Genomic DNA, 18,368 nt, shown 5'->3' with positions numbered 1-18,368 from the left:
ACAGGAAAAGCTTCCATCACAAGACTGCAGAGTAATAAGACAATTCCTCGCACAGCTAAGAAATGAGCTTGCAGGAAATACAAAACTAGGGAGAGAATGTCTACCCTCAACCATAACCATGGGTCTCAGAGAACAGAAAGAAAAGAGGATACAAAAAGGATAGAAAATCTTGAAATACTGCAAAAAAAAAAAAATTAAAAAAAAAAGGGGTGCCTGGATGGCTCAGTGGGTTAAGCATCTGCCTTTGGCTTAGGTCATGATCCTAAGGTCCTAGGATCAAGCCCCACACTGGGGGGGGGGACTGCTCAGCGGGGAGTCTGCTTCTCCCTCTGCCCCCGCCCCATGTGCATGCACTCTCTCTAATAAATAAATAAAATCTTTAAAACAAACATGAACAACATTCAAATGTAATTTGTAGTCACCGTGGGGGTGATATATAATAAGTTGCATGAGTGTATTTTTTTCTTATTTCTAATAAAGATGTTTTTCACTACCACTTCTTATTTCTCTTTGTTCTTTTTTTTTTTTTTTAAGATTTTATTTATTTATTAGACAGAGATAAAGACAGCCAGTGAGAGAGGGAACACAAGCAGGGGGAGTGGGAGAGGAAGAAGCAGGCTCATAGCGGAAGAGCCCGATGTGGGGCTCGATCCCATAACGCCGGGATCACGCCCTGAGCCGAAGGCAGACGCTCAACCGCTGTGCCACCCAGGCGCCCTGACCACTTCTTATTTCTTAAGTTAATCACAAGAGTTAAACAATATAAAAGATCAGAGAGTCCACCGGACCCAGACGATAGGTGATTCTGGCTATCCTGGTTAACTGAAAGCTAAATCCATGAGATTAGATGAGATCGCTAAATGAGAATCAAGAAAAAAAGTCCAAAGACCTAGACCCGAGTATGACAACTTTAAAAATGAGACATAATTACCAAAGAAGAAGAAAACCAGGAAAGTGTGATGTCCTGGAAGTAAAGTACCCAAAACAGTTTATCAGAGGGAGGGAACGGTCAGTGATGTTACGTGTACAGACAGGCCAGGTAACATGAAGAAGACTGGGACCTGGTCACTGACTGGACTTAGCAGCACGGAAGTTACTGGTAACCTTGACAAGAGCCAGTTCAGTGGCACAGCGGCAATAAAAACCTGAGTGGTTGTTTAAGGGGAAGTAAGTGGAGAAGAACTGATGTGAGCAAATGCAGACAACACTATTGAGTTTTGCTCTAAAGGAAAAGAAATTTAGCAGTAGCTGGCAGAAAGCTGAGGTCAAGAGTATTATTTTTGAATTGTGTGTTAATGGAACTAATCTAGTAAACAGAAAACCTGATGATCTGAGAGTGGAGAGAATTGCTGAGTCCAGGTCCTAACTGGGCTAGCAGAGATGGGACCCAGTATAAAATGGGTGGGTGGCCTCCTATAGCAATGCAACCACTTCATGTACAGTGACGGGAGAGACCAAAGGTTTACTGGCTGACGGGAGAAGGTGGGAACGTGTGGTGCTAAGAAATCTCCTGATTGCTTTAGTTTTCTCACATATACTCTGGAAACTGTAAGACTTGTAAACAAAAGCCAAAAGTGGCCGACTAAGCAGTAGGTGTGGCATTCTGGGGAGCCTGGCTGAAATGAGACAGTACCCAGGCACCTTTCTCACTAGTTTTCTTTTGGTTTCTAATCTCCAATGGCACAACCACTTCTTCAAAAGGGAGGGGGGGTGGGAAACACAAAGAAGTCTCTGGTCCATAGTGATTCTGAAATCTAGCTGGGCAAGTGCTGGAGTTCTTTGATTAGGTCTCAAGGCTGGGATAACAGTTCTCCATGGCTCTTGTGTGCATCATATCCTTGCTTTTTCATAGAAGGTAGCTTGCGTTAGCAACTTAGCAGTCTGCTTGGCCTGTTTCCTGCTGGAAGAATCGGCAGGGGAGCTCAACAGCCTCTTTTCATTTTGAACCATTTCTTTTCCTTTTCCATCTTAGCTGCAGTAAGTCTCCTGTGAATCTCAAGGAGATTCACTGCATTAGACAAAAGCTATATCCACAAATATCTTCAAGATAAGCCCTTCTCTACCTGTGCTGCGCGAACATGGCTAAAAGCCCTGTTGTGTAACTGAGACGTCTTTTGTGTGACTCTTAAGGCACTACCTTTGATTCTTCTGGGCTCTTAACAAAAGGTCTTACAGTGGCATCTGCGGCTTCATCTTTAGACTACCATTCTCTCCTGGCAGTGCCCTTGAACTGACCTTTGCTAGGAACCCACGTCTTAAATTTGACTGTCATTTGCCAGAAAGAATGCCCGAGGATTTTCAAAACCATCCAGTCCCGGCTCCTTTTTCGTTTTAACACTCCTTCCCTCGACTTGTTTCTCTCCTCTCACCCTCCACCAGAAGCAGCAAGATGAAACCGTGGGGCACCTTCAGTGTGTTGCCTGGAAATGCACGTCGTCTGCTTTCCACGTAACTACAAACAGTAGTGTTGCTCAACTTTCTGCCAGCACAGAAGGAGGATCCCCTTTCCTCCAGCTTCCTTCCCTTTAAGCCCTCTTGTCCGTTCTCCTCAAAGTCCAAAATTTCACGAACAGCATGTTCAAGGTACCTCATCTTTCACTGACTCTTCTCAAAGTCCACTGCCCGGTTCCCAAGTCACTCCCACAAATGTAGATTTCTGCTACAGAAGCACCCAGCTTTGGTACCAGATTCTGTAGTTCTCTCTTTCTGTGTAACAAATCGCTCTCAGACACAGCAGCTCGAAGCAACATTTATTATATCATGGTTTCTGTGGACCGGGACTCCAGGTGAGACTTAGCTGGGTGCCCCTGGCTCAGGGTCTGTCACAGGCTGCAAGCAGGGTGCTGGCTGGGGCCTCAGTCATCTCCAGGCTGGACTGGCACGGATCTGCTGCCAAGTGCACTCACCTGGCTGTTGGCAGGCTTAGGCCCTCCCTGGCTGTTGGCCCTAGACACCAGCTCCTTGCCACGTGGGCCTCTCTGCAGGGCTACTCACAACATGGCAGTCTGTTTCTTCCAATGCAAGGGCTCTGAGAGAGCTAGAGGGGCAAGCGTCCAAAAGATGAGAGCCACAGTCTTTGCCATCAACTCTTGGAAGTGACATCTCGTCACTTTTGCCATATTCTATTAGTTCAAAATGAGTCACTAAGGCCCAGCCTACACTTTTGAAAGGTAAGAGATGACACAACGAATGTAAGGACACGCATGAATACCAGGAGGTAGGAATCACTGGGGACCATCTTGGTTTATCACAGACTAGTTGAAAGCATTATAACATATTGGTTAAGAGTCCTGACTCTGAAGTAAGACTACTAGGTCTGACTCTTGCTTCTGATTCCTAAGATGAAAAACATAAAATAATAGTTGTGAGAGGACTGACACTTCTCTTCCTTTCTCCCTTCCAATCCCAACCGTCTTTAACAATCTAGAAAATTTCTCTGGTAATGGATGTAATCTGCAAACATCCAGTGCCAGAGAACATGGTCTTGAGCAACATACAAAAACTAAGATTTTGACTTTCAATGAGGCCAGGAAACTTATTTTCAATAAACTGAATAAATTAAACAAGAAAACTAAAGGATAAAGATAAACATTCAGAATTAATGAAATACAGCAGAGGAGAACATACACAAAAGAGCAACTGTTCCCACTATACATGTGCCCCCTTCCCCGGCATCTGCTTTTAAACTGTAATGTTTGTGAGACTTTCAATCCAATCTTAACAAAAAAATATATACTGCTTGTTATCTAACTGACAACTACAAGTGCAATAAACAGAATAAAGTATTAAGAATGTTTTTATTTAGATGCCCACTCATCTGAGAAATAGTATGCAACAATCAACTGGTAAGTGATAGCATTCCCACTTTACAGAAGAGACACAAGGGGTAGAAAGATGGTGTGACTTGTTATAATCGTACAGCACGTTAAGGTCTGAGCCAGAAACAGAACGATAACCAGCATATGATGTAATACACAATGAAGGTATACTCAGTCGTTTCTGATTTTCATGGATATGGCAATCTAGCTAAAATGGCCAGTGATTAAAGGGTTCATCTTACATTCAGGAAAAATAACAGTTATTTTAAAGAATGAAAGGTAGGCTTTGATTTATTTACTGTCTGAATTAATGATCTAGATTCATACAAGTAAAATGCCAAATGAGTTAATACACAGTAAGAATACAGAACTCTACAGATTTAAGTGGAATCAAAAGCCAATATTTTAGTTGGACACTTTGCTACATACAAAGCTCATTATCCTAAGAATATCTAATTAACCTTTCAATCAGTATTTGTGAGTACGTATTCTCTGATGGCCTTATGCTACAAGTACTATATGTTATTTCCCTTAATAACAGTGAGGGATTCTGAAAAAGCATTTGTGAAGGGGAGCAGCAAGCTCCCATTCAGAAGAGGATGTTAATTCTAAACAACAATGCAGTGTTTGCAAGCAGATCCTAAGTTTCAGAAGCCACACATTTCCAAAACCAAGAAGGGGAAAAAGGAGCTGGTGAAGGAGGATTACAACTCCTAAAATGTACTCTACTCATTGCAAAACAAAACTAAGGGACCTGAGAAAATGTGTCTTGGGAGTTGTAGGCTTTCCCCCCTTCCTCTCTCAAATGCTCTGACCACACTGATTTTCGAGCCCTCCAAACGAACAATTTAAAATCTAGAAAAATGCGCATTTGCTTAATCGGTTCCAAATTTATTCCCTAATATATACATTTTACAACAACAAAATTCCATATTCTGTATTGAAACATGGCAAAAGAAACTGAACGTTAAATACTGTATCAAAACAAAGAGTATTAAAACACATGTATTAAACAGGCAGCTTTCTTACACAAGTGCAAGCTTCTCATTTATATTCATGCATAAGACTTTTAAACCAACTTAAAAAATTTTACTCTCATTTCCAAACCTTGGTCTAAAGCCATTTTACTCATACCTGAACGACCCGATAGTTATTACCCAACAACAACCCAAGAGTAATTCATCTCCCTGCATCTATCCCCTCCCCAAACCATTCTATGCATAGAACCCAATTACATGGCACTATTTCAAGAAGGTTAAATATCGCTATAGTGAATTTTTTAAAAGAATTTCTTATTTTCTACAGAATTCTGATCTAGTATTCAAGACCCTCCAGTTTACCCTCCAAGCCATCTCTCCCACTGCTATCTCTTCCAGTACCACCTATCTCTTCACTATTTCCCAATCTTTACTTCCTCCCTTCTTTGCACTCTGCCATGTCTAGTCAGTGCCCACTATGTGTCAGGCACCATTCTAGGCACAGAGAATACCAGGGCCTACACGGAGCATAGGAAAAAGACAATAAAATAAATATACAGCAAGTCAGACGGTGGTAGGTGTTATGGAGAAACTCTGGGCAGAGACGTAGGAATTGACATTTATACAGGGTGCTCGCAATACATGATCACATGGCAACTGGGCAGAGATTTCATGCAAACAAGGCAGTCTTGCTGGTATGTGGAGAAACGGCGGGGGTTTAGGTCAAGTGCTCAGGCGCGGAGGCAAAGGTGTGTTTCATATGTTCAAAGACTGGCCAGGAGTGTAGAAGAACGTAAGGTCAAAGCCTTAGCCAGGGGAGCCAGTCATACAGGGCCTCATAGGCCAGCATCCGACTTCTCTGCTAAGTGAGATACCAAGCCACTGGGGAGCTTTGGGCAGGCGAGGAGTATAACGTGACTTTTAAAAGGATCATTCTGATGTCTGTGTTAAGGACAGACTTCAGGAGGGGGGTTGGGGAGAACAGAAGCCAGGAGGCCCGTTAGAAAATTATTATAATACAGACAAGACATCATGGTGTCTTGGGCCTGGGTGAAGGCAACGGGATTCAGGAGTAGTCATCAAGCTTCGTGTTTGTTGTTGACACCACACCTCTGCTTAGGTCAGTTTTCCATCTGGCTTGTCTCTCTTAGTTCTGCTAGGATCTAGTGTAAATTATACTTCCTTTAAGAAACCCTTCCCAAATCAAGCCCATCTTCAATGACTGCCCACTTTTCTAAACTCCTGTTGACAACTGCCCATACCTCCCAGGGACTGGCATGTCGTCTTTGCTGCAATGTACGGTTATTTATCTATTTGACTTCTGTGTCCCTTTAACCTCATTATCCTTGAGAAAGAAAATACAACTCCTGGGATCCTCATTTTGCTCCATAAAACGGACATTCAATAAATGTTTGCTGATAATCGCTTAGAAATTATTTTCCCTCGAGAAAAATTACCATATACGCACTTCCTCCTTAAACTGCCGAAGTCAGAGAGGCCTGACACGCTGTCCCAAGGAAACCTCTGCCCATCACCCAGGCTACACTTCACCTTGAGCTACAGTTCAAAATAGCTTCTTACTTAGCCACGAGTAGCTTCTTTGGACCAGTGGTTTTCAAAGTAAAATTTCTGGACCATTAGCATCAGCATCACCTGGGAATTTATTAGAAATGTAAATTCCCAGACCCAGATATAATGCGCCTAACACTCTGGAGGTGGGGCTCAGTGATCTGTAGCATTCTGAAGCACTATAAATTTTGAGAACTACTGCTCTGGCTTCAAGATTTAACTAATTACCCTGTTTTTCCAAGAGATTTCCGGAACGATTCCATCCTGGCTCATACCCTTATTCACCTCAATCATCATCAGAAGTCCAAGACTTCCAGATGGCTCACCCCAGAGAGCTATGCACATCTGCTCTTCTGATCCCGTCACCTGCTCTTCCCGCCCTCCCCAGCCCCAGAAGTCATGAGCCATCGTCAGTAAACCCTCCCGTATGCTCGCTCTCTTTTTTGTGATGTTCCTTTCACCTTTTTGCTCCAAGGGAAACCTAACTGCCCCTGAGAATCCTCCTTCTACTGCAGTAAAAGTTACTCTTCCACTCCTTACATACCTCAGTGGGGGCAAGCAGCCTCCTTGATCCCCATGACCATAGAGTGTTGGACCTTACAGGCATCCTCCACCCAAACTGCAGATCCTCCGGAACGGAGATCACCTCCTCCAGCCTTGGCACAGGGCTCCCTCTCTTCTCTCCTTTATTAGTCTTATCGTTCTTGACAACTTCAACCCGCCACACAGGTGATTCACCCAACACTCTGGCCTCCTAGCTGCGGTGTTGTTTCAATGTCTCCAGCACTGACTATATTTTGTCACCACTTCACCCACCCACCCACCCACCTAGCATCATATCCTGGCACTGTCATCGCCAGTAACACCATCTCCAAACCTCTCAAGCACTTGGAGCACACCACCCTTACACCACCAAGTCTGCTGGCTCTGGCAGTTCTCCCACACCACATTTCTCCAGCCTCCTTAAGACCTCAAAGCTATGCAAGGACCCTACCACTTTTCCGCTCCCCCTCCTCCTCCCCCTTCCCACGTTCTTACTTCCCTCCTAAGCCAGTTCAGATTCCAGGGCCCAACACTATACACACTCTTTTTCAAAAGTCTTAATTCCTTTGCCCCCTTTTCTCTTCATGTAACTCATCTAATAAAATCTTAACTCCTGGTCAAATGCAACTATCTACGTATTCCTCTCGTGTGTCTAAACAACAGAAGATTGCTGGATAAAAATCACACAGCTGACTTGCCAGCACTCAGGTCAAGCAGATGACCACGGATCTTTTTTTTTTTTTTTTTTTTAAGATTTTATTTATTTGACAGAGAGAGAGAGAGAGACAGCCAGCGAGAGAGGAACACAAGCAGGGGGAGTGGGAGAGGAAGAAGCAGGCTCCCAGCGGAGGAGCCCGATGCAGGGCTCGATCCCAGAACGCCGGGATCACGCCCTGAGCCAAAGGCAGACACTTAACGACTACGCCACCCAGGCGCCCCGGATGACCACAGATCTTAAGCCTACTACACCCTCTATGGTAAGTTCACTCCCATTTTTTGAGATGGACCACTATTTCACACCATGTCCCCACTCCTTAAATCTATAATATCTCTCCACTCCCTATACTGCCATTTTCAGCTCTGTTCATCTTGTATCTATAAAGAAAGCAGAAACAATCATAGGACTCCCTCTTCTGCCTGAAAACAATGCTGCCAGAAGAACTGCTTCTGGCCCTACTTAACTAAGGCCAATCCCTCTGCTGTGTGCTGGGTATAACATACTCTGGTCCTGCCATTAGCTTCTTTCTTTTTGTCATCCTCAATTTCTTCCCCTCTACTGGCTCTTTCCTACTGACATACAACAGGCTTTAATATCACCTTTTAAAAATTTCCCCTTGAGTATTGTATGTAAATGATCAATCACTGAATTCTACTCCAGAAACCAATATTGCACTGTATGTTAACTAAGTAAAATTTAAACAAAACAAGTAATTACAAAAAAAAAAAAAAAAGAAACAAATACATGAATTCACTGCCATAAAAATTAAGTATCAGAGATAATGCTCTGGGACGCCTGGGTGGCTCAGTCGGTGAAGCCTCTGCCTTCTGCTCAGGTCATGATCCCCAGGTCCTGGGATAGAGTCCCACATAGGGCTCCCTGCTCAGCAGGTAGTCTGCTCCTCCCTCCGCCCTTCACCCACTTGTGTGCTCTCTCTCTCTCTCTCAAATAAATGGGTAAAATCCTAAAAAAAAAAAAAGCTCACACTGAACTGTGTTGCCGTTTTGATCTTTTATCCTCACTAGAGGCAAACACTATGAGTTTTGTCTACGTATTTTTCTAGTTTTTTGCATATACAGGCATTTATAGAAAAAATATATATTACTTTGATTCTTAAAAATTAAAAAAATATTAAAAAAAAATAAAACATCTTCCCTTGAACCCACATACCCATCCAGTCCCTGCCCCAATTCTTTGCCCCACTCTACAACTAAACATTCAACAGCCTCACCTACCACTTAACAACCCAGCCCATTCCAACTGGCTTTTTTATCCCCATCATTCCAACTGAAAAAGCTCTTACCCAAGTTCACCAATAACCAACATCTTACCAGGCCAATGACAAATTATTTGGTCTTAAATTATCCAAACCCAGCCCTTTCCTCTCCAGAGTATATGATAGCACATACTTGCTTGTCTCCCTCCTACCCTACACAATTCTTAGTACCCTCACACCTCTACTGAAATGCAATGGGCTTCAGCCTCAGCCCTATTCTCTAGTTAGGGTTTTCACCAAGGCTTTAAATATGCAAAGTCGAATCTCAACCTTACAAACCCAACTCACACTTCTCCTCTGAACTCCAGACTCATATCAAATTGCCACTAAAATTCTCCCCTTGGATGGCTGAGATCCAAACTTAACAAGTCCAAACCATAAGTACTGTTTTTTTCTGTGGACTGTTCTGTTGTAAGGAAATAGCCCGTCCATCTTCATTCTTCAACCCAAAAGCTGAATAACCCAGATTCCTCTTTCTCACCACACAGACAAGCCATCTTTAGTCCTATCAAACTGCCCTCCAGAGTCTAAGTCATCACCTCTTGCTTTGACTACAACGGCTTCTGGACCTCCCTTATCACTTTCCCTGAAGAAAGCCACTCTCCTGCTTAGTCTCCTCCGTTACTGTTCCATTTTAAACAAATCTCTATCATGGGGAATTATCTGGCCCCCACCTACCTGTCTTCCTACAACCTTTTTGCTCTCTAACATTCCAACCACACCCCTCTTCTTTCTGTCCCTTGTACACCCCAAACTCATTTCTTTCTGAGGATTCTGTATTTACCACTCCTTTTGCTTATAATGCTTTCCTCCCATATTTTAACAAGATGTTGTTAACCATTCAGGCCTATTTCACCCTAAAGCATTCAGAGTCATATTTGTTTACATGTTTACAGTTTTATTTTCCCAGTTAAAAAATACAAACGCTTTACGGGAAAGAGTTTTGTCTTGTTCATGCTCTTTCCCCACCCCTTAGAAAATGACCAACACACAGCTGTCATCAATAAATGTGTTAGCCATTGGAGTCTCCTATTATTAATACAATCATTCGTTTAACCCCTTACAGTTTTCTGAGCTTTTAAAATATGCATCAAACCAATGTCACCCACAATATAAATATAAATTCTCCAATAATAATAGAAACCTCTTACTATCTTTCTAATATACAAATCTGATCATACCTGATCCTGCTTTAAATCCATCAATGGTTCCTTACTGGAAATAGAAAGCAAACATCCTACACTGTTCAGATCATCTGGTCTCCACAATTTTAAAATTTTCATCTGCCACTATTCCACTCATTACACACATACAAGCCACACGGAATTATATACGGTTCCCAAACATATAAACTATCTCACCAATCACCAAAATCAGTGACCCTTTCTACTCCTCACCCACTCTGCCTGCCTGTCTCTGCCTCTGTTAAAGACTTCTCTGAACTCCTAGATGCTGTCAGCATATTTCAGTTCTCTCTTCCTGCCACTCTTTTACCCTGATTTCCTAGAGTGCTGGTTTTCCTCCAGAAGAACAAGCTCTCTAGAACCTTGTTCCCTGCTTCCTTTGAGGGTTGGTTCATCTACCAGACATTACTTTCTCTTCTTGCTCTACATTTTCTGCCATTTTTTAGGACATTCTCATCTTAAGCCATCATCATCATACCTGCACACGGTTCAATTACCATTGCTGGAGAGTTCTCACAAATTTATGGCTTAAACCTCTATCTACCCTGTATTTCCAGACCTAGGTAGCCAACTATCTAAGCAGAATTTCCCCGTGAACATTTCAAAGTTCCCCTAAAATAGTAAATCCAAATCAAACTCATGATACCCTTCGGCTTCCCTCCTCCAAAAACCCTGGTCCTCCTTCCAAATGTTGACAACATCCCACCAATTTTTTTTAAAGATTTATTTATTTATTTGAGAGAGAGTGAGAGCATACACGCATGTGAGTGGGGGGAGGGGCAGAGTGAGAAAATTCTCAAGCAGACTCCCCGCTGAGCACCCCCATCCTGTCAAATTTACCTTGGGCACATCTCTCCTACAGTTTCACTGGTCTCGGGCGTTCTCTGCCACTTCCACTATTACACACCAACACCTCGCCTCTCTCTACACTCTTACTCCCCTCTAATCTGTGGAGGTATCTTTTTAAAAAAACAAATCTAATTATCAACTCCACTTCAGCCTACTCCCAATCCTACTTAAAATCTTTTAATGGCTTTTCACTGCCAAGTATCTATTCACGGGATCTGGCCTCCAGTGTTATCTGAACTGAACTGTTTCTACATTTTGTGATAACTCAATTCACTGTTCAGTCTAGTTCTCTTGCTGTGTAGACCAATTAGAATGGCGAAGTTGTGACCAAAAGTGAGCATTAAAAGATTAGCCTGCAGGTGCCTGGGTGGCTCAGTCAGTTAAGTGTCTGACTCTTGCTTTTGGCGCGGGTAGTGATATTGAGCCCCACCTCAGGCTCTGTGCTGGGGGGAGTCTGCTTGAGATTTTCCCTCTCCCTTGCTCTTTGCCCATCCCCCCACCCCAAAAGAAAACTAATGCTAGAAAGGTCATACACTGGCAAATGGCGTTATCGGTACCAAAAACTCTGTCCTCTGACTCATAGTTTATGACTTCCATGTTTTAGGATAAAGCCATCAGTTACCGAGACTATTATAAAATGGCGGATCATTTTTCTGAGATGACTCTGTTAATGTTTCCAAGAACTACCATATTCTTTTCACAACCTGGAAAACCAAGGTCTATAAGGCTAAGTAACTTGTCTCAAGTAATTAATAGATATGGAAACAGAATACAGCATACCTTATTTTCATTTCTCTAGTCTAGCCCATAGCACGCTAAATGGCAGCAGTGATAAATTAAACACTACTGAACAAATAAAAGATGTTACAAATGGTGCAGTAAGGTCTGAGGCCAGACAGACCAGGGTTCAAAGCCTACCTCCACCAACTCTCAACTGTGTGACTTTAGCAGGTTACTAAAGTTACTGCAAAATGAAGCTAATGGCCAACTCCCAGGTGTGCTGAGGACTAAATGAGGTAGACGCCTAACATATATGTTACCACTCAATAAACAAACAGTTAAAGTAAATGAACAAAAACATCAGCTTCTCCCAAAAGAGAGTGTGAAAAGAAAAACAGCCAAAGAGTTAAAAACAGATGGGACTGAGCTTCCAGCTCTGCCATTTACTGTCATGTGCTCTCTCTCAGTCTCCTTCCTCACTTGTAAAATAGAGACAATGATGCTTAGCCCTTAGCACTGCTGTGAGGATAAAATAAGATAACATCTAAAAGCATTTTCTTAAGTGAATAGCAGCATACAAAAATCATTATTATCTGTGTACACACGCTCACTGCTGCTGTGTTCTAAATGCTTTAAGGGCATGAGAAGTCTTCGATCATCTTTGTCTTTGTACCAGCTGGTAGCACAGTCCTCTGCCCATCATAGGCATCTGTTAAATGTTGGCTGAGCATAGTTATTAAGAAGACAGGGCTGAACTATGACAAAACAACAGTTTAAAATGAAATCTACAAGTTCATCCATTGAGAATATGGGTAAGAGAGTCTGGGACCAGCCTAGCTAAGATCAGCTCAGACAGAACACACCCTAATTTCTGGGAATTTAAATAAATGGTCTATAATTTTGTTTATTGGATATAAATTGTATAAGCACCGAACAAGTAAGTTCCCTCACTATGGGAATTATGTGTCTCCTGCCCTCCCTCCCTCCCCTCCCCTCTCCACCCTCCTCCCTGTTTTAGGCCATGAAGAGGAGAGAGAGAATATAAAGGACATAAGGAATGCTTAACAGTATTGTACCCTCCACACACGCATACACAACAGTAAAAAAAAGTTGAGAAAAAACAATGGGGATGTTCTCCATCAGGAGGCAACTTTAACGAGGGTTCTCTAGTCACAGATACCTAAAATACTAATTAAGGGGAGATATTTCACATGAAACTGGTGTCTATTTATCAGAGTTCTCCCTACACAAAGTCAAACACTTCCTTAATTTGCTAGACGAAATGCTCTGGGGTGGTGAGCAGTCTGTCCATGCAGATGTTCAAAGCAAAAAGTTGGCTTGCGGTAGGTCTTTCCTGAGCATCTACTATGTGCCATACACCACATCGTAGATGCTCTCAGATTCTCACAATAATCCTGTATGATAGGTATTATTTTCCCTCTGGGACAGGTGAAGAAACCGAGGTTCGGAGAGGTTACGTAATTTGTTCACGGCCACACAACTGGAAATGACAGAGGTGGGATTTAGGCCCAGTGAGGTCTCAAAACCCATATTCTTGGCACCATACCATGCTGTCTACTGATGCTACCAAATTCTCTAAAAAGGAAGGGGACTCAACAGGAAAGTGGGGAGAAGATCCGGCAAAGAGCCATAGACAGCACAAGATGGTGCTCCACCTCAGAGGCACCCAGAACCAGATTAAGGAGCCACGTGTAACTACGCAAACCAAAATGCCTGGATGAGCTCCCACTTTTATTCTTCAGATTCTTCCGAATCTATTCTTCAGGTTCTAAGCACGTCAATACCACTCAGGGGTATTAACAACTGAACACAGTTCAGTAATTTTTCCAGAATTCTGAGAAATAGTACCTGTAACTCACTGCTGGTAACAAACCAAGCAGGCAACAGGGATGATTACGTTTCACAGTTTTCTCACGCTTACCAAGACCCGAACACTCCCGCACAACTGGGTGTCCTTCTGGCATATATACTGCTACCCAAATCCACCTCACAGGGTCTGAGCATTAGAAGAGGTTCTCTTACCTTATGGATGTAGAAACTGAGGCTCGGAGCAGTTCAATGATTGCCCAGTGTCACATGGCTGGGCACTGGCCTAGACAAAACTCCGATCTCCTATTCCTTGGCCGGCAAATTTTCCCCACCACACTCCTCAATGCGTCCCCACTTGACGCTGGACCACCAAGATGTCTTTCTCTGTATCTGGGTGTTATGCAGCTATGGTTCCTTCCGGACATTTTCACTGAATTCAACAAATGTATGGGGCATTGGGAGAGACGATGCAGATAATAATAGAGCTGACACACATTTTGCCCTCTGGACAGTGCTACTCAAATTTTCAGGTGTCACAGCACACACAGACAACTGTAATATTTTTAAGGCACAAAGTGGCAAACTAGAATGCACGTGGTCCAAGTGACCAGGGAATCCTGGGCCCCATCTGGCTGCTCCAAGGGTGGAGGGGAATAGTTATGTTGGCATATGTGTATCGCAGTCCAACATACGGCACTTTGGTTGGGAAGCTCTGTTCTAAGGCTAATAAGTACAGGGGACTGAGACAAATTTACAAATAACTATGAGCACAAAGAAAGCAACTGAGGAGACTGGCACTGTCTGCTCTCATCAAACATAAATGAGTAGAAATGAGATGAATTCAATGTGCTTCCTTTCATAACTCGTCTTCCAACAAATCGAGACTGAAGAACCCATCCTCTGGTCAACATAGAGCTGATCAGTCCCACCAACAAGGACGCAAAGACCCTTGACACAGACACCTTGCTCACAGGAAGCCAAAAACTACTTAAAGCACATAAAGTGTGTCGGAAAGTTCTTTGACTTCTTACAAACACTAGAAAAATAAATCAATAAGAGGAGGAAATTAAATTTCAAGGTCATATTCAAATATGAAGGGAGAAGCAGGAAAAGAAGCCCCTCCCAACACACACACACACACACACACACACACACACACACCCTCTGTGACCAAGATCCATCTCCAGAAACCTAGTTAAAATTCTGCCTTCTGATATTTATAAATTTAGTCTGCCTGAGCCAAGTAGGTTTCTGCAATTCCAGACATCTAGGCTGAAGGGCAAAGGGCAAAGTGAAACTTTCAAAAGCTGGCTAGTAGCCAAGGGCATCACATCGAAGAGGCTCCCTTAGCAACACACAACAGCTGTCTGCTCAAGAGAGGGTGCCGCCATCTTTGCAAGGGGCTATAGATGCTCTTATTTTCACAACTAAAAGCGAGGTGGTTTTTTTTTTTCTTGTATTATTTTCCCTGTCACTCCCCTAAAAGTTATCATATCTCCCAATTTCAAAACCTCTCCAATCCCAGTATGTTTCTCTTCATCCCAAATTACAATGTCATCGTTAACGATAAATTAAAATAATGTAAGGTATTCGTTCTTGGCAAATATAAAATGCTTTATAATGTCTGGTTATTAATTACTATTCTAGCTGCTATAGACTTGGTTTCTAACTATGGGCAAGTCACTCTGTGTGACTTAATTACTTCCCTCATAAAATTTTCATAACAACAGTGACCTACTTCATAAGACTATTGTGAAGGACAATAAAAATTATTAGATAAAAACTTATAAAAGCTCATTCCTAATTAAGAATCACGCCACCCACTGGCTTTCGATATCTAAAGAGATGGTTTGATTATCAGAGGCAGTGCCCCCAAAACAAAACACAGGTGGATCCTGACCCACCAGGAAGGCTGCAGCTCCTGAAGCCGCCGGCTCGTTTCGCCTGCCCCATCTGCCTTCTCCAACCCTACCAAACCCAGGGGATGACACCGCACTGGGAGCTCACCCTCACGCCTAAGTCTAACAAGAAAAACAACATTTAAAACAAACAAACAAACCCAACCAATGTCACAATCACTGCTAGGTTTCAAAAACCTAACACCTGAGAGTAGAAGGGGATGTGGCAGCCTGTGCTCTGAGAGGAAGGCCATTTGTGCTAGAGCCGAACCTCGCAGCTTTCCACTCCTTATATGTGCAAGTGCAAGCCCTCACCCACAGCACTCTGTACTCACCCAGAGGTACATCATGTCAGACCCGGCTGCTCAAACTCAGCGGTCAGTTGATCCTGGACTGCAAAAAGGCACTTCAGTGAACTGCAGGAAAGGAGGTGCCAGACTGGGGGGGGGCAAGGGTTCGGGGTGGGGAGAAACCCCCCCAAATCACTTGAGTTTAAAAATCTACAAGGACTGGTCTCCTCCCCCCTCCTCCCTCCTCTCCAGCTGACTGTTCTGTTGTTCTCTCTCCTCCCTCTCCCCCTCCCTCTCCCCCCTCCCTCTCTCCCTCTCCCTCTCTCTGGGAGTTCCCAGCCCCGTGTGTCTGAACCGGCCGAGTGTACAGCACTCTCTCTCTATTTGCCTTCAGGGAATCGCTCTCTGTCATTCTACTTCTAGAAACACAATCATCACTCACAGAGATTATTGCAAAAGGCAGGCATGGGCGGGGCTAGTAATAAACCACCAGCACCAGTTTCTAATGCTAGACACAAACTAGTTTAAGATGGGTTCTTTAAACATGAATGAAGCAACAAAAAGACTCTGCCCTCCAAGAAGATCAAGGGGAGTTGAGGCAAGTTTCCCCTCGGTCCAACTCGTCCCAGAGCCCACCTCACAAGCCAAGCACAAACAAAGAACCTGCTCAGAGCCCGTATTCCCTCCCTGCGCTGCTGGCCTTACACCACTTTTCTAAATAATTCTGAATTTAAAACAGAAGAAAAATTACATACAAACTCGAATAGGCTTTCATCTTTTTTTATCACTGTTGCCCTAGTTCAGATCACCACAGCCTCCTTTCTGACGGGAGAGAGGACAAGCAAGGGTTTGGAGTCACATGGATTCTGAGCCCCTAGCATGTTGCAGATTCTTTACAAAGCACGGGTTTGGAAGCTGGGTCCATAATTATTATTATCATGGCCTAGGGAAAGTTATCCAACCAGACTAGGCCCCTGTTTCTTCAACCAAAAACTGCGTATAGTACTCCTTGTGGAGTTGTCGTAATTAGATCAAACGACAGAACTGTGTAAACTATCTGTTAAGTTCCCGGTGACCACGTTTCCTAATTTAGTGCAGTTCAAACACTTACTAAGTGCCTCCGATATGCCAGGCATATTTTGATCCATTATGTTCAACAGTGAACAAGTATCATCAAATCATCTGTCCTACTGGTTTTAATTCAGAAAATAGCTGACTCCTCCATACACCAGTTCCCATGCTCCTTCCTTACTTCCTACCCATTTCTTGCAGGCTCAAATCCAAAAGCCCACCCCGGCAGCACGTGACCCCTCCCTCCTCTGATAGCCTGGCGTTTGTAACCTGGCTTTCACTATTTCAGCCAGTGACTACTGCATTCCTCTACCTACCAATCTGAACTCCTTTATCTGTATCTTTCAGGGGAGAGCCCATCTATTTTCGGCCATGGAGTCTTTTGCATAGTACCTAGCACACAGTAGGTGCACCACACACTCTCAAAGGGTTCTGTGTTTTGGGGAATATTTCACTCCTTTAACTCATTAAAGAAAAAACAACATGAAACAAAAAAACAAAACAAGAGGCCTACCACCTTCCAGCTGCCTCAGGGTTCTGTTCCCCTCAGACATGTTGAGACGGCTCTCTTCTGCTTGTAAAATCTCCAAGTAAGGTCTGCAAGCCTCACCCTCAAGGCAGGCCTTGCTCAGGTACAGGTCCACTTGCTCTCCCCTACCTAACCCTTCCCCCCACTGTAAGGCTCCTGTATTAGAGACCTGCTGCAGTGGAATTCCTTTTTCTCTTAGGATAGAAGTCAAAACACCTTTCCTTTTCTTCCCCACTACTTGCCTTCTGCCAGGAAGCTTATAATAAATACCTTGTCTCTCCTCCCACCTTAACTTCCAGCTCATTTAAACTTGGGAGAGGTGGGGCAGGTATTCTCAGCCTCACCCAAACCTTTTCTTTTTCTTTATGCAAAACCTCTCTGCTTCCTCTGAAGGCAGGATTACCTCATTTCAGTACGAAAGAGCAGTAAGAACTTCCAAGTCTAAACCTGAGACAGCCTTTTTTTAAAAAATGGGAAAACAAATCTTGACTTTCTATATACTGTTACATCCATAATCAATTTTTGTATGAAACTTTCCTCTCTAGTCTCAAAGCCCATGCCCTAAATCTTAAGTCACCAAACCTCCCTATACTCCGTTCTTAATAACTGTATTAAAATTACACTGTTAAGCAATTATAGTCTTTTCAAACTCTTTGAAGACACAAAATTCACTCGTTCATTCCTAACCAAGTATCAAAAGAACAAATACAATAGAATTTCGCATATTGTCACTTTATGGTGTTATCATTTAATCAAGGGTGGGATGGGATAAAGATAGCCCTGCTCTCCTGGAGCAAAGAAAGACAAAAACACATAGAGACAACAGGTCCTCGACACAAAATAAGAAAAGTTCAAATATGTCACCAAAACCCAAAACGACCTCCAAAACACTCATAAGCGGCCCCATTATAAACTTTGGAAGCACAGGCAGAGTTCATAAATTCCTAAATGCTTCTTTTCCTTTCCTGATCGTAATTTTAAAAACTGGGTAAACAGTCTGGGGAAATCAAACTCTTTTGTGTCTCTTCACACACACCAAAAGAAAACTCCAAAAACCCACAGGCACCTTCTTTATTCATGCTCCTGCATGCCCACA

General features: G+C 43.1%; 1 protein-coding gene across 20 annotated transcripts in view; it reads right to left on the bottom strand.

Moving 5' to 3' along the window:
- Positions 1-18,368, bottom strand: part of RBFOX2 (RNA binding fox-1 homolog 2) — a 271,018-nt gene that overhangs the window by 129,211 nt on the left and 123,439 nt on the right. The window contains exon 1 of one of the 20 annotated variants that reach the window (XM_087868768.1): positions 15,718-15,929. The exons of the other annotated variants lie outside the window; for them this stretch is intronic. Coding sequence (XP_087724894.1) covers positions 15,718-15,732 — 15 coding nt within the window. The 5' untranslated portion in view covers positions 15,733-15,929. Of the gene's footprint in view, positions 1-15,717; positions 15,930-18,368 lie in introns of those variants that run through there. 20 annotated transcript variants of the gene reach the window in all.

The sequence above is a fragment of the Ursus americanus genome, chromosome 17 (genome assembly GCF_024610735.1).
Source record: "Ursus americanus isolate L20-20 chromosome 17, mUrsAme1.1.p, whole genome shotgun sequence".
Lineage (NCBI taxonomy): Eukaryota > Metazoa > Chordata > Mammalia > Carnivora > Ursidae > Ursus > Ursus americanus.
The sequence above is the reverse complement of the archived record's forward strand: the minus strand, read 5'-3'. Positions and strand labels throughout refer to the sequence as shown.